At 34.2% G+C, this 17,299-nt stretch overlaps 1 protein-coding gene across 6 annotated transcripts in view; it reads left to right on the top strand.

Moving 5' to 3' along the window:
• The first annotated feature begins 268 nt into the window (after nucleotides 1–268).
• Nucleotides 269–17,299, top strand: part of LOC143217773 (protein no-on-transient A) — a 21,838-nt gene continuing 4,807 nt past the window's right edge. Inside the window, exons 1-14 of one of the 6 annotated variants that reach the window (XR_013010893.1) lie at nucleotides 269–621; nucleotides 2,240–2,428; nucleotides 3,170–3,388; nucleotides 3,578–3,879; nucleotides 4,288–4,583; nucleotides 4,671–4,861; nucleotides 5,337–5,433; nucleotides 5,622–5,641; nucleotides 8,944–14,139; nucleotides 15,489–15,547; nucleotides 15,920–16,028; nucleotides 16,422–16,659; nucleotides 16,871–17,027; nucleotides 17,235–17,284. Coding sequence is in view for 3 of the 6 variants with exons in the window: in XM_076442335.1 (XP_076298450.1) it covers nucleotides 427–621; nucleotides 2,240–2,428; nucleotides 3,170–3,388; nucleotides 3,578–3,879; nucleotides 4,288–4,583; nucleotides 4,671–4,861; nucleotides 5,337–5,433; nucleotides 5,622–5,887 (1,755 nt within the window). In the remaining 3 variants the exon portion in view is untranslated. Of the gene's footprint in view, nucleotides 622–2,239; nucleotides 2,429–3,169; nucleotides 3,389–3,577; nucleotides 3,880–4,287; nucleotides 4,584–4,670; nucleotides 4,862–4,989; nucleotides 5,310–5,336; nucleotides 5,434–5,621; nucleotides 14,651–15,488; nucleotides 15,548–15,919; nucleotides 16,029–16,418; nucleotides 16,660–16,870; nucleotides 17,028–17,234; nucleotides 17,285–17,299 lie in introns of those variants that run through there. The other 5 variants (XR_013010892.1, XR_013010895.1, XM_076442336.1 and 2 more) reach the window with 5 other exon arrangements.

The following is a 17,299-nucleotide window of genomic DNA, read 5'->3' as shown; positions in this document are numbered from 1 at the left end:
AAATCACGACCGTGATTGTATACGTTCGCGTATATAGCAATGTATTTAGTCACGTAACAAAGGAAATATAACATTTTGGGACACCCTGTATAGATAAAGCAATGCGTCTCGACAAATGGCAACGTTGCATCGAAAACACGTCGACCAATCAAGGGGAGTTTATCATTGAGTAAACCAGCCAGTCGTAGGCCGCGCCGGATGTGCCTACGATACACCGGATATGACGATTGTAGTGGGGATAAGTCTTCTATTTAGTAGATTTCCCTCGCGCCTCGCGCCATCATCGTTCTCTTCGTTGCCGAACGCCATAGTGGACACTTCGTTGTAGAAGACGGTTGGGAGAGTGCCAAGTTCGTTACTTGCGAGAAACTTGTACTTTTAGTACGCAGTTTTAAGGCCAAGTATTGGGTCAATTTTTAACGAACAATGGCAGGAGCAGATTCTCCGAGTGTAAAGCCAGAGCAGCAGAATGCATCTGCAGAAAATAGTAATGATAATCCACGAGAACGTAATCCACCGGGCGGCGGTAATCGAGGACCGCGTGGCCGAAAAGGCGGTACACGTTTTTCTGGCGGACGTGGTGGCGGAATGGGTGGAGGAAATAGAAATAACGATGGACCGGTAAGTTTTACATAATTGTTGTATATACATTGTGTAGAGTTTTCGGCGTTCTTTGTTCTTGTCCGCCATGTTTGCTTTGTAGTGATGCGTAATATGTTCACTAGGTTTGGAGCTTCATTTTCTTTATCTTACCTTCCAATGTAGTTTTGGCAAAACACTTTATGTATTCGTCGTATAATTTTTTTATCCTAATTTGTTTCAATTTGTAAAGCTTACTAAAATACTGTAAACTGTAATGTACCGTAAAATTCGTATTTTGTTTTTCTTTTTAAATCAGTTACTATGTATATTGCATTATATGAATTGATGCGATAGAAATGAAAAATAGAATGTTACACAATTTTTCAAATATTTAAATTAACACCAAATTTCTTATTCGTATAAAAAAATTAACAAAACCATCGTAAATAACAGAACATTCATGCGTTATATCATTTGACGGGAGATATTTCACACTAATCGCATTATTTTGTGTTAGATTTTGTTTACGCCATTTGGTTTTATTAAACATTACTTTTTCGGTGTTAGAAAATGCCACTAAATAGAACGTATCGATTATTCACATAAAGTACTCCAAAATGGCGTACGGTCAAAGCAAAATGGCGGTCAAGAATTATTTAAGAAACACGTGGAATTTGAAGATGAAATTCAGCATTTGATTCTGTATACATACATTAAACAGTATAAATATATTTAAATAATCGCCTAATTATTTAACTGTTACACTATGCGATAAGTATGCTTGCGTGACAAGAAATACCACTGTATCAGATTATGAAACTCTGTTAGGACGCTCAGATTTAAATTTCATCAAAATCGGAGGGGAGTGCTTCTTTGTAAATAATTACTGCACATTTACTTTTTTAATTGAACTATAGCAACTCTGAATTTTAACTTCGGATATTTTTGAAATTTTTCCTATTTTATTACCTATTATAGTACATACTTATTTATCCATGATATATTTAGTAACGTTTTCCGTAAAACGTTTGAAATAATTATTCCGTTTAAATGGGATTTGATGGCCTTTTATTGATACAGATTTGATGAAACAACAATTTTAGATCTTCTAGCTATCATTATAACCAGTAAAATCTCTTCTAACTAGCTACTGAGTAGGTTTATGATATTGCTTTACTGAAGTCAATGATTATTGCAATATTAACCCTTTGCATTCAGAGCTATTTTAACTCGAAAATTACACATTTCTTCCGACCTACATTGATGAGTATAACATCTCGTACAATACCTAAATGTTTAGTAATTGATTAAATATGGATATATTTAATAATGTAAACAATATTTTGAATAGTGGTACAGCAATTTTTACTTCCTAATTTCTACTTTCACTATAGTTGCAATGTAATAAATTATTTTAGCCATTCTGTAGAACTTACTACAGTAATTAGAAGTTAAAAAACAGAAAGATTATTATTTAAAAGTGCAAATGTGCATGTCAGTATACAGTATTTGCAGTTTTAGAACCAATATAAAGTGACTACGAACATAATTTGTTTTATTTTTTATAATTTTTATAAATCTTCGATATAAATTTTGAGTTAGTTAATTTTGTTTTACAAATTTTAAAGATGAAATTCAAATATCTATTTGTTTACAGATGAAGATGAGCGATTCTATGGATGGAGGTATGGACAACACGATGTCTGAAGGAATGGGTGGAGGCATGGGAGGTGGCATGGGAGGAGGAATGGGAGGAGGAATGGGCATGGGACGAGGCGGCGGAATGCGTGGCGGTAGAGGTGGTCGAGGAGGTGGCGACAGAAATATGGGAAATCGTTCACAAGATGTAAGCAATACTCACTATACTTTATGTTTCACTGATATTTCATGTAATTAACACGTTGACTGTAGAGCGTGTTGTGTTGGATTCACCTGCAGCGCTGGAGTGAAGTTGCCCATGTTAGAATCACATATAAATAAAAATAGTGACGTCAGTTTTGTGGCGTAGGTTCAGTGTTAAAGCACTATTCTAGTATTAATTGCATCCAGAAAAATTATAAACGTTGGAAAATTCAATGCCCGTCTGTTGCACCGATCGTGTTGCGAGCAAATGGTAAACTGCAAAGAATGGCTCTGGGGTCAAGTGATAGGAATATTAGATGAGCAAGTTCTCGATCGTGACGAATCTGAAAGAACGACTCACTGATGTTCAATATTGAAACCGAGGTTTTTACAATTTCAGTCGAAGTTTAATATCTGTTTAGATACAGTTTGCTTTGTTAGAAAACTCTTGCATGTCACGTATGTAACTCTTTCAACTATTTGATATCGCGTGTACACGCTAAGGAGGTTACAGGTGATCTGATTTTGGGTTATCACACGGGAGCTCGCTTTGTTTTCAAAATCGAGGTATCGTTGGGACGTCACGGGGGTCCCGGTGTTCTTTAACCGTCAGCCTTATATTATTCGCGTCAAACACGCTCAGTAGTGATCACCGCGGCAGGCAACGTGTTAACATAGAAAAACTTCAAATATAAGCTTCGCTACCTCGAAGTAATATACATATTCTTATTGGTTTTCAAATTAGGATCGTCTAATGGAGCGTATTATGTCCATCAGTGGACCTACTCACGAGTTGCCGCCACAGGAAACTACAGAAAAGAAGTTCAGTGGGCGTAATCGGTTGTACATCGGAAATTTGACAAACGATGTTACAGAAGAGGAAATTCAGCAGATGTTCCAACAATATGGAGAAATATCGGAGCTATTTGTTAATAAAGAGAAGAATTTCGCATTTCTCAGAATGGTAATTTAAATTTCGAATATTTTTTGCTTTTTTATTTTATCTACACATAATGATTATAACAATTACCGTTTGATAGACAATGATAATAATTTTTGGCTGCATATATTTACTAGATATGATAAATTATTTTGGAGTTGAGATATTTATAATTATCTTTTATTGTGGCTCACGATGTTATGTAACTTGCAGGACTACAGGGTGAATGCTGAGAAAGCAAAGCATGAATTGGACGGTACCATGCGCAAAGGTCGTGCGCTTAAAGTACGCTTTGCTCCACATTCGTCCACAATCAAAGTGAAAAATCTGACGCCTTGGATTTCAAATGAGTTGCTTGATCGAGCATTCAGCGTCTTCGGTGAAATCGAGCGTGCGATAGTTATTGTTGACGACAGAGGAAAGTCTACTGGCGAAGGGATTGTGGAGTTTTGTAGAAAACCATCGGCTCAGCTTGCTCTACGAAAGTGTACCGAAGGATGTTACTTCCTAACTGCGTAAGTATTATTGTGTAATACACATAAGTAGATTGCGGATCTTTATGCAAAATAAGAATGTTGTGCATTTATTATGGGAAGCAGAAGTTTACATCGAAAACAACGTAATACCATTGTTAGATTTTTCCAATATTTCATGGCTTTAAATTTCACTTAGCTAATTTCTCCATAAATGCATAAAAATCCGCAGTCTACAAATAAGAGTTAAAATTAATCCCCGATGCCACGCTTGTTAGATGCATTAAATAATCAGCAAGTGCCAATTAAAATAATTGGGGAAGAAAAAATTATTCCCAATGGAAGCATGATGTAATTATTGCATTGTGTGCCGAAGACGGAATACAATATTAAACAAAAATGAATAACATTTATAAGATGTTTGTAAGATAAAAGGTGTATTTGTTATAGTTCTTTACGGCCAGTCGTCGTTGAACCATTCGAACAACAAGACGACGTAGATGGTTTTCCCGATAAAAATTTGCCACGGAAGAATCCAGAATTTTTCAAAGCACGTGATATTGGGCCAAGGTTTGCACAATTGGGAAGCTTCGAGCACGAGTATGGAACAAGATGGAAACAACTTCACGAGCTTTACAAACAAAAGGAAGAAGCATTGAAGAGAGAAATGGCGATGGAAGAAGAGAAGTTAGAAGCTCAAATGGAATTTGCCCGTTACGAACATGAAACGGAATTACTCAGAGAACGTACGTATTTTGATGTACTCATAAAATGCTATTGTAACATCTTTTTAGGTGATGTATGATTAATAAGTAAATTTTGTCTTTTTACAGAGCTGCGCATGCGGGAAGCAGATCGAGAAAGGCAAAAGAGAGAATGGGAAATGAAAGAGAGACAAGCCGAAGAACAAAGAACGCGCGAGGAAGAATTACGGAGAAGACAGCAAGAAGAAATGGCTATGCGTATCAGAAGACAAGAAGAAGAGCTACATAGGCGTCAACAAGAAAATAACTTATTTATGCAGGTAATTAGGTTACAAATTGCTTGTTATCTGGAGAATTTACATTTCTATGAAATTTTTAAAAATATTCTGTTACCTTTTTATACAAGAACAACGAGTATACTAATTATTCAAGTTAATTTTATTTTAAGCGTTGAGCGACACGCGATGCGATCACATTTCTCCTGTTCAATGCCTAAACTGCCAGTCATCATTATCACTACCAGCTACCATCACTTCGTAGAGTCAAACTGATTCCACGTTTGAATGTTGTCGATGCATGTTTTTACTGTTACCGTTTATGTAGAGCATTAATCAATTAATTAAACTTAAGAAGCGTGATCGCGCCGTCTGGTTTCTTCAGTCGAGTTTTTCCGAATGTCCTCGAACAGTTAATAAACTATTATTATATACTATAAACGCGATAAGATTAATAATGTCTTTAATGTTTGTATCATTTCTCAATAATGCTTAGGGTCATGTTCTTTTTCTATTTAAGGAGCAAGCAATGAGAGGTGGTGGCGGAGGTGGCATGGGAGGAAAGAACTACGATTCTGTTAGTAATAGTGATCGCGATGGATATGGTCAACCTGATGGTAAGTTTTTGTGGTATTTTAGTTGCAAACGTTTGTAATTTCTCTTAACATGTAAACCGTATGTTTTTTGTACTTTCATTTGTCTACCATATTTTTGAATTTTGAAATCATTTCATGTGTACTATTATATTGTGTAGTGTTCCATTGATTAAAAGCAATTGCTAATCATGTCTTGCACTTGATTACAGGTGGAAGCGGCATGCCAGTGGTAACGTATCCCTTTCTATTATTCTTATATCATTTAAGTTTATTTCTTCACGGCAAAACAGTTACCTATTCTTTTTCGAAAAGTTTAATTTTTTATCTTTCATTTATATATGTATCTCTATCTAGCGATACTCCAAAACTATTAAGTCTATACACGGGAACTATTAGACAAGTTGAGCTGTGTTCTTGCATGATAAAGGAGCCAGTATTGTTGGCGAAAAATTCTCTGGAAAAATACGCGAAATGACTTCTTTACGAGTCTTCCCATGAAAGCATGCTTTCCAAAACAGCAGAGTTCTAATGTCTGCAACAATGCCAACTAATGCCATCAAATATTGAATTTCATGTGTGTGTATATACTTTATGCAAATCATATATTCTGTTTCAATTAATGTGGCTTTAACATGTGGAGGAATCAATGGGCATATATCGAAGCTTCCTATTTAACCAATTATTTTTTTATTGATACTTTCTGATGTGGACAGACATCGAGGTTTAATTATCACGGTTCAATTTGCCTTAACAGAATTCTAGAAGGTATTTTTGACACTGGTAGGATATTTCTACACCGAATATTCATGTTTTTTCACTATTATTTCAATGATATTGACGGCATCGTTATTTTTTATCCACGGTTGTGTTGCTTCTGCTTTCATTTCAATGAAAGCATACATCTCTGTGATGATTATTATTTCTCTCCAAACCTACTTCAAATAACCACGAAGCCATTGGTTTATTTAAGTTCGTCAAGATTAATTTAATGTAGTATTGGAAGAATATCGAAATGCGAGATATCTTCACGAGTATCTGCGAGTCTCTGAAAGAATATCGGAGAAAGTTGATTCTTTGTTATGGTCTTCTTGGAAGAATCCAATGATTATACAGAAACGATGGAGGGACATTAATGAAAATTGACAGCAAACACGTTTGCCAACACGGAATGATAGGGCATTTACATGTTACAAATTTTAGAAAGACTGTTAAATACATTGAAAACTACATGGGTAGGTAGGTTCATTTATTTTGGTAGATCTATCATCTATTCGAATTGTTTTTCTAGGAATATCACAAATGAAACACGATTATCTCTTTGGGGGAAAATTTTTTAAATTGTATGTACCGTTTTACATAGTATTAATTTACGGAAACTTCCAATTTCTCTGGTCATAGAACAAATTTTTATTTTGAGGCATGTATGTTAAATATACATGAAAGTGGACATTTAAAATTCTTTTAATGCATAGCAAGACCTTCGATATTGGATTTAAGTAGCCACTGAATGACGAAATATATTTAAGCATATTACATTATCCTCTAGGTTATTCTCTGTACATTTGCAGATGCTACAATTCTAACCAAAACTATATTAATACTTTGCCACATTGGTCTCTCCATATGCTTGCAGACAGGAGGCTCTGTTCTCTATTTTCTCTAGCTCAGTTAAGGATTAGGTGTGCTATTTACTATGGAACTAACATATGTATTTGTATGGAAAAACTTTTAGATTTTCATAAATAGTCTAGCTCTTACTATTTATAATACTTCCAAGTTATGTCAGAGAGAATTTATTTGTTAACACGTAATTATAGTTCCATAGTAACAATTTGATATTTATCGACCAAGAAATGCCCAACAATATGAAATACTATTCAACCACGATCAGCTCTATTCAGAAAATATCTTTTATTATATTTGAGAATATAATTTTGTTTAAATAATAGAATTCATCTACAAACAGAAGAATTGTTTCTGAATGGAGCCATATGTAACTTATACGGATAAGCTAATTGATTTTTCTCTGAGAAATCTGGGGGATGTTTTCAACATTACTTTTGTGACAGATGTTTCCTCGCATACTATTTTGCATTGTACAATATTTATACATATGTGAAACGACATTACAATTCTGTCGAATAAGTATTGTATAGAGCTTGCTTAGAGACCTTGATCACGCCTCTTTGCTGCTTGCATCGGTACTTAATTCCCAAAATTGTATACAATTCCATTTACTCTAATTCTATAGTTATATAAGTACAGATACGACCATTATGAAATACGTTCCTCTGTATAAAACGAGACTGCTATTCCTGTAGGATTTTATAAATGCGTTAGGTATGTACAAGGTGTTCCGTAAATCGTGGTACAACCATGTAACCAGAGAATGACTCTACTGGCAAAAATAAATCGAGAAGAAAATAATTACATTTTTTTATATGATGCTTCGTTGTCGGAGAAAGTAGAGTTTGACAATTCATCAGGACCGACGCGTCACGAACAGGCAAGGCAGTCGATTCCTATACAACAATACGTGTATTCGACGAATTTTCAAACGCATTTGTCTTTGAAACGAGTTCTGAAATAAAAAAAATATTGTTTATTTTCCGATTTATTTTTACATATCGTTACTCGCTGGATGGTTGCACCACATTTTACGAAACACATAATACAATGAAGAAGTCATCAATTGCTTTTATGTCTACCGTATATACAGAAATAATGACTACGTCTAAAATTCTTATCCATAACAATAATTAATACGACCTGTTACCGGCTCGTGAACTGAAACGCTGAAACAAAATAATTTTGAACAATATGTTGTTCATTTATATTTTAGGTGGAAGTATATGCTTAGAATTGACTCTGAATTATAATTCCGAAGTTACAACTGATTCTACAACTTCTTTAATACAACCAGTATGGTTCACAGAAAGAACGAAACTGTTTTAGGGAAAGAAATACGTGCAGTAATTTGCGCGCCGAGAGACTGATATGCGGTTATTATTCTTGTTACTTATAAACTACTTTAACAGGTGCACTAACGTCGATGGCGATTAATGTCATTGGTCTATATGTTGGGCATTTGCTTGGTTGAATAAGGTGAATCAATGTCGAGCAAAAAAACGGCATACATTCGCGACGAAGTTCTAACAAAATATATACATATATATATATCGTTTGTTTTAGCACGTGTTTACACGCAATCCATTCTAATGTTGTACAAGAAAAAGCAACATCTAACATTGTGTTTTCCCCTTTCTTTTCTATGTGATTTGACGAAAATTGACGATGACCTGTGCTGCTGTCAAACATGGATGGTCGCCCTGAACCGTGAAATGTATTTATGGTACATCAAAAATCTACAAAACACCGTGTGTGTTCACCGTTTAAACGGAAATCCGTGGCATTTTCTTCAATGATTATCGACATACTCTCGATCGTTCCGACTTATGAAACTTACCGCAACATAAAACGAAAACAAACCGCGATAATATCGATTACTACTCGATCGTTTGTGATGATTAGGACACAAAGTCCTTCATGGATGCTTATAACAATATGGATCGTGGTAGCCGAGGGGGTTACAATGACGATCGGGCTCAGATAATGGATTTGATGGATATGAGGGTCGATATGGGTAACATGGGTGGCGGTCGTGGAGGTGGAGGTGGTAGTGGACGTTGGCAAGGCGGAAATGATCGAAATCGTCAGGACGATTATCCCAACAAGAGGAGACGTTACTAAATAAACAAAGACACGTTACAGTATTATATACCTGTTTACGTTTTTTTCTTTGAACTGGTCGTTCGAAATTGAAATTTATATTCCGCGATAGTTCGCATTGCATTCTTCAGTCATTTCACCACAAGTTTTGCTATAGATCGTCTCCCATTTTCTTGATATCTATTATCGGGTGGGGAGAAAGATAAATTATACGTCAGTAAGAATATATCGAGTATGGTCAAAAATTGAGAAGTTGGATATATATATACATATATATGTATCTGATGAATTAAGCGATTTTTATATATTTCGTATTAGATCTGACGTCGTAGATATCGTGAATCGTTTTCGGACAAAGAGACTGCTGTGTTTTATACAGTTTTTAAGTTATCAGAGTATTAATGAATTTAGTGAAACTTGCGAGCGAAACGAAGTGCAAGAAAGAAATATATCTTTTTTCTGGTGATTTGTAGTACTAACTGGATAACGTTGATACACATTGACGAATTCTTTGGGTTTTTTTTTAAGTATTCGAAACCGAGCGTTCATGCAGGAACACCGACTATTATATATATATAACACGACTATTTACATACTTTATCAATTACAGACTCCTTTTTAATTAAGTGTAGTACGAAGTATTGCATTCGACACGTGCAATTTTTTTTTAAATTATATAGAGACCGTTCTTCTCTAACAAGTGCAGCACCCGAATTGTCAGATTTCGATTTTAACGAACTTTTGTACGATGGTGGTACACGAATCCCTAATGCTGTACATGCAATATTAACTGTTTTAAGGTATAAATCAGACCTGCACACGGTTGGGGCCCCTCAAACGCTTACTTCCCCTACTAACCCAAGTGCGCACCTTCGTCGTGTTCGCTGGTGCCTCGTGTCTTCGTTGCTCCGCCGTACGTACCTTCCCAGTCAGCCAGGCCTGCCCGAGCAGCTTCTGTCGGGACCGGGCCGGGCAGATTCCCGGTCTTCCTGCCGGCATATGCGCGCGTAGATACCCGTCCAAAATCGATCAGTTTGCTTACTGGATTCGTAGCTACTCGTATCAGGCGAAGCGCGTCCTTTCTCCATGGTAACGACGCTTACTAGAAGGGAACGATTTTATCTCGATTGAGATAAATGTGCCCAGACCTTGTATAAATAATTGAAGTTATACGTACTAAATATTTCTAATCCCATTACACAAGCATCCTTGGTGCAGCGCAATGGTAGCGCGAGTGTGTCACCTGCAAAGTCCTGGGTTCCAATCCCACCCAAGCAAGTTTATCTGGCCATTTTATTAAGTTAACATGATGTTACAGTACTTCGCCTACCTCTTCCACTGGGGGATATCCCTGCGAGAGACCAAGAAGCTCGAGCTGCCTCGGCATTCTTTGTACTTCTTGCGCGGTCGACGCAGTTATAAAAATATAGTTTCACTACACGATCTCTGTCCCTGCTCGGAACAGGCGATGGGAGCTAGATCGCGAGTTTACTGTATTATGTGCACGATGCAAGATGATTGTTACTAAAGTACGAGGTGTGTTCAAAAAATAGCGAGAATTTCCATTTTTCGAAAAAAATGTTAGTCGGCTACATGAATGTTATTCCCTTCAAAATAGTCTCCATTAGGTAGTACACGCTTCTTCCAATCCCCGAAACGTTTCTGGAACTCGATTTTTAGGATTACTTTTAGCTGTTTCATAGATCCGCTTTTTCAGTCACGTGTATGTTTGAAACACGGGTTTTCTTTAGTTTTGAGAATAAAGGAAAGCTATACGGTGAATACGGAGGCTGGGGCATCATTAAAGTGTTGGTTTTTGCAAAAAAATCATGAACAATCAATGCAGTGTGAGCAGGTGCATTATTGTTGTGTAAAAGTCATGAATTGTTTCGCCACGAACAATAGCTGATCGTACCGGAACACATGTAGCTTTCTCGAAAGCTGACAATAGACTAAACATCGAATACGACAACCAATGTACCGTACAGACACTTTTAAGTAGACATACTTACTAACACAACAAAAAAATGACGTGAATGGGACTAATACAACCTGCGAGATCACAAAGTTCTCGTTATTTTTTTAACACACCTGGTATATTAAGGGGTATACAACTTCCACCATTTATATCTTTAAAACTACGTAACTAAGCCTAATTATTTCATATACAGCAGTAGGAACTTTTATACTATTATCGTACAAAAACTTGTTGAAACCGATGCCCGACAGATTCGGATCCTTCCCTTGTAAGAAACGGACGCTTACGCGAGGAGAACAAAGCTTTTAGTTTACAGTGCTATACTGTAAACTGATATCATGATAAAATAATACCATAATATGTAAAAGCAGTGCATATTCGTTGTGTCAATTAGTATTTTAAACGAAAAAAAATCACTGGGGAAGAGTATTTTATTTCGCAAAAATCTGTGTAAATATTCAAAACGACGTAATATATTACTTTTTGTCATTTACTGTATTATCATATACTGTCGCTATTCATAGTTTATCGATTACTTTGATTCGTTATTCCTCTCAAAGTGAAAGTAATGTACTCTAGGCAGTACACCTTTTGCTTTGTACTTTGTACGAATACGAGGACATATTAGTCTATAAGTGAGAATGCGTTAATTCAGACTGAGACCAACATCAATCATTGAATATAGCTGATTCTTTCCATAAGAACAGAGATGTTACACGGGGGCCCGCCCTGTATGAAGGCAATTTTAGCTGCCGCCGTATCGATATTCGTACATACGTGTTTTTAAGCTTAATTAATGGTGTGAATTTCACCATGCAAACAGTATGAGATATACTATACATACATATATATATATTCAGTCTCCTCATTACTTAAATCTTCATAAAAAATTATGCTAGAATAAGTCGTACGTCAGCAGATTGAACTTACAATTGTGCTACCCGAAAAAAACAACTTTGTGAAGGAACTTCATTGACAAAGAGTAATTTTATGAATAAAGGTCTACTCGTAGGAAATACTCATTTAATTATTAATTTTCTTCATTGTTGGAGCATTGAAAACAAGCGTGTTTTGAAGGATAATGCGAAAACTTATCACACAATGCTTTCAACATAGATTATACCCAATTAAGACAAACCTAAGTTTCGTATAACTTTATAGAAGTACGTTAATCAAACATTCCTAACTATCGCACCGAATGAAATTATTCTTCATAAGTGGATCGCATGATTACAACACAAATCACTTGAGAGTCAACTTTTTCCAGAAAAGTGATTCTTGTGAATTGTGTGAAGCAACTTCGGTTGCATATATATACATATATACATATACTAATCAATCAATTGGCGTTAAGATTTATTTTCAGTATGACTCGCACTCTTTTCCCCTTTTACCGTTATTGTTTAATCATTGTTTAGGTGACGTGCCTTCATGAAACACTCATAGATTGAAAATAGTGAATAGTGTGTTATTATATCATTTATTTCAGTTTATCGGGTAACGTTAAATATAAATAAATGAAATGCTATCACCATATACCGACGATTATACTTTCGATCCAACATGAGAATTAATTCAACTACAACGTGTAGCGTGGCTATAATACTACATAAAAGTATTCATCCAACGTACTTCCTAATTTGTATACTGGGTTAACAGTTACATTATTCTCAACATAAAAAAAATGCTGTATCATTATCACAGCAAAATAATCTCTTATTTTATTAACGAGTTGTTTTAAACATTTGTTTCTAACATTTCATTTTCTTCCTAGTAAATAGCAAGAAATGAAACTCTTCGATTTTATTTCAGGAGAAATATAATTTTGTTATGTTAAGTATATATACCAAAATTTTCATATAATTATTTTATTAGGGATAATGTAATTATATTAATTAGCACTGAAAGTAGTGTGACACATATCTTATAATATAGGCTTATCGCTTTAACTCCTTGCCGTACCATTTTCTTTAGTAGAAGGGAAAAGAAAATTGATATTTTTTGCATGGCTACATTTATTTTAATGCTTAAATATTCATTACAAACGAATCAAATTTCATTTTATCTAAAAAGAAACTCGTAACATTCATATTTGTTAGACTTTAGAGTCTGACTTATTGATATATGGCAAGTGGTTAAAATGGTTCGTACATTTTTTTCAGGAACTATACCAAGTGCAATACATGAAATCCTTTTGATCGAATGTTTGGTAAAATCGAGATAAAACGTTTCTTCAAAGAGTCTATATATTTCACTTTAAATGTTAGTTACTCGCATTACTCTTCAATATATCTCACCTATCTAATCTTAAACCTACCAGATACTGAATTTAACTCTAGTTTCATAAACCTTATGAAAACTTTCCAGCAACATCCAAATTAATGTACCTTAAACGCTGTGCATGTAGCGCAGATCCATACAATCACTGCTATATATAGTTACCATTATATTGACAATGGTGTCTACAATGATTTGCATACACGTTTGTATTTATCATTGGGTGCTCTTGAAGGGATTCTATATCTGCCGAGTGTAAATCAGTCTTCTTTATAGAATCTGATCTCGTAAGCCCAATTTAACAAATAGGTACCCATACCTGTACACACATTAACGATCACGTGTATTATCCAATGCATACTTCTATGCCTGCTTGATGGAGTTTTATCGAATTTCTTAAGATAATACACGGTGCGCACATGTCACTGAACTAAAAAAAAAAAATAATAATACGAATGTCGTGAATCATCATAAGATTTTAAGAATTTCCGAGGACAATTTGCGGATACGTCATATATGCGTGCATTTCTTGCAAACAAAAAAAAAATGTTCACGTTTTCTCTTGAAGAAAACAACTATGTGCCTCGAGTACACGCAATTGCCTGCAATCGCACGATAATAATGCACAGTATAAACTGAAATGAACATTTCTTAATCAAGAGTCTTTTAACGGAGGAGAGACAGCAATGACAAGATAGGCTTACTTACTTGAAACTACTAGTCAATGAATCTACTGGTACGAGGTGAGTAGATACTGTAAAAATGTTATTATGCGTAATTCTATTTTAATATTCGGGTGGGAACGTTGAAACGAGCACACGCGCGCGCGGTAAAGATTACAAAATTGTTTGTCTCGATTATGAATGTAATTCATAATTTCAATTACAAACACATTTATATACATTCTTCCTCACATGCATAATTTATAGACATTTTATTATCGATTACAATTAAGATGTTACAGATACACTTCCGAGTTTTAACATTTGAATGATGTGTAATCTTTACCAGTTTATTTAGATTTATCTGTAATGGGTGCAAAACTCCAAAATTGTTAGGAGAAATTGAAGGAGTTACAATCCATGAACGGTTTATTATATAGTCATCTGGGTTCAATAGAAATTGACTATACTCTGAACCTTAATGTTTCTGCATCATTATGCAAAACCCAATCGTTTTATACGGATCTATACATACATATAAAAAAAAGGAAAAACTTAATACTTGTGTGCAAATTTACCAGCCTAGACTGTATTCTTTTACCTATGACAACCAAAATGTGTTTATGTACCAATTTTAGCAAATGGTTGTCTAGGTTCGCTATTTGAAATCTAGGCTGCTGTACCTAATTATCGCCTGAACAAAAAAACCTTTAGAATTGTTTATGAAAGTTTTACTTACTGTCTGGGTGGTAAACATATATATGTGGGATATCTGAATTTTCTGAACATTGTTAGACATAATGGAAATTTCTCCAAATTACTGCAATATATTCTTAATGAATTGAACTGTCCTACTATGTAGCATTTAAAATTCAATAGGCAGGAACTCGATATCACAATTTCCATCTATGCGTTATAATAATTTAAATACGTTTCATTCAGCATCGACATCTTATTCATTTCTAGAACATGTATTTTTCTGGCAAAAATCAACCCCTTTGCAAATATTTCATATTCTACCACATTATCTTATGTGTAATATAGTATTCCAAAATAATATTAATAAATCTCGTCACGATGATAAGATTTTTCTTTAGCATTTGTACTAAAAATGTATTGTATTTGTACTTACGTTCTATTGACACCGCTAGGTTTGGCAAACTTCTTTCTTAACGTTTTATGTTATATTGTTCTTTATTGAAGAGAAATTTTGAAACCCTGATACTTTCAACGAACATATTCTTGAAGTTAATGATTCTGAAGAAGTTTTAGAACAATATTCATCCATACAGGTTTTATTTAGCAAACGATGTTTCGGTTATAATTTATACGTAACGCATACATTAATTTGTCGATTTTTTTGATCGAATCATAATGGATTAGTAACATGTTATTATCTGAAATACTTATGTAAGTTTTTGTCTTTGCAGATGTTCGTAGCTGTTGCTGGCTGAAGATTTCAACAAGGAACATACTGAAAACTAAAGTGGTAAGTGTTCAAATAACTATTTAATGAAACATATATAGTATTTCCTCCCATGAAGTAAAGATGATTTAACAATTTTGAATTTCATGATAACTAAACACCGGATTTTATGCATTTATGACAAAAACGACTAGATGCAATTTAAAATAGTTAAAAGATTTAAAGACCAAGTTTATTAACATATTATTTTTACTACATTAAAATTATCAGTGAAAAATATAAATTTATATTTAGCTCCTGTGTCTTGCAATCAATGCACAAACTTTTTATTTTGCATAAAGATCCGCAGTCTAATGATACCTATCAGCAATACTAGTTCGTAGCAATAACGTAGAAAATGTTTACACTTTCTATAATAATAGTTTTCTTTTACAGAATTAAACTTCATCAATCCGTATGAAACGGGGATATGATTTAAAAAAGCACAACTCCGGTGTGTGATGCAGCACAAATCTGGAACGATGTGGAAGCATGTAATAATAAGGTATTTTTTTATTATTCTTTCTTTGTTTATTCAATTTTTACTGAATATAATATTGAAATCTGCTAAAATTGAGTCATCGAGGATACAAACAATTAAGAGACTAGAAGCCTTATGTTTTAGGATGCGTAAGAAAATTCGAAGAATCTTAACCCTTTGCACTCGGATCTATTTTAACTCGAAAATTATTTAACATAACATTTCTTCCGACCTAGAATAATTCCATTCTAGCTGTGTCTCGGTGATTCTATTTTGCTCATTCCATCTTGTGATGATAGTAAAACTCAAGATTGAGAAATATCAATGATTTTTCCAACGTGTTCTGACATTATTACTTCATAAAATATATACTTTCTCACATTGCATATATATAATAATATATTGTGGTTTTAGCAGGGAGATTCGATGTCAACTGGATTTTGAAGGCCGAGGAAGTTTCCATAAAAGTGTGGAATAAGTCATGAACATTGGATTTGAAGATACGACAATATAACTTACAATGGATATGTTATAATACAACGATTATAATACAGTATTAATTTAGACATTATGAGAAATATAAAATCGGATATTCAGTTACATTTACTTCTTTTACACACAAAAGTGGACTGCTGCTGAATCTTCATCACTTCAGGTAACTTATGTTTATTGTTATGTGTATTTGTGAAAATATAGTACCGACAATTTCATACATTAAATGATGATTTTCTTTCGGGGCCGAGTATTTTATGACGAAGCTTCAGAATTCCAACGTGTACCATTTTGACTGAGACAAATAAAAGCTTTTAATGTGCATTACATTTTAAAGTTATTTCGTTAATAATATAAAATTTTATATTTTTCAGAATATGAGATCTCAAAATGGGAATTCTTCTACATCAATACAGAGATTATAATACAATATTAATTTAGACATTATGAGAAATGTAAAATCGGATATTCAGTTATATTTACTTCTTTTACACACAAAAGTGGACTGCTGCTTAATCTTCGTCACTTCAGGTAACTTATGTTTGTTAATTATTTGTAAAAATATAGTACCATTCATATTTCATACATTAAATGATGATTTTCTTTCGGGGCCGAGTATTTTATGACGAAGCTTCAGAATTCCAACGTGTACCATTTTGACTGAGACAAATAAAAGCTTTAAAATCTATTACATTTTAAAGTTATTTCGTTAATAATATAAAATTTTATATTTTCCAGGATGAGATTTCAAAATGGGAATTCTTCGACATTCTAACTACATCATGGAGGTGATTAATAATTAT

Source organism: Lasioglossum baleicum, chromosome 18 (assembly GCF_051020765.1).
Source record: "Lasioglossum baleicum chromosome 18, iyLasBale1, whole genome shotgun sequence".
NCBI lineage: Eukaryota > Metazoa > Arthropoda > Insecta > Hymenoptera > Halictidae > Lasioglossum > Lasioglossum baleicum.
Note: the sequence above shows the minus strand (reverse complement) of the source record. Positions and strands in the feature narration are given on the sequence as shown.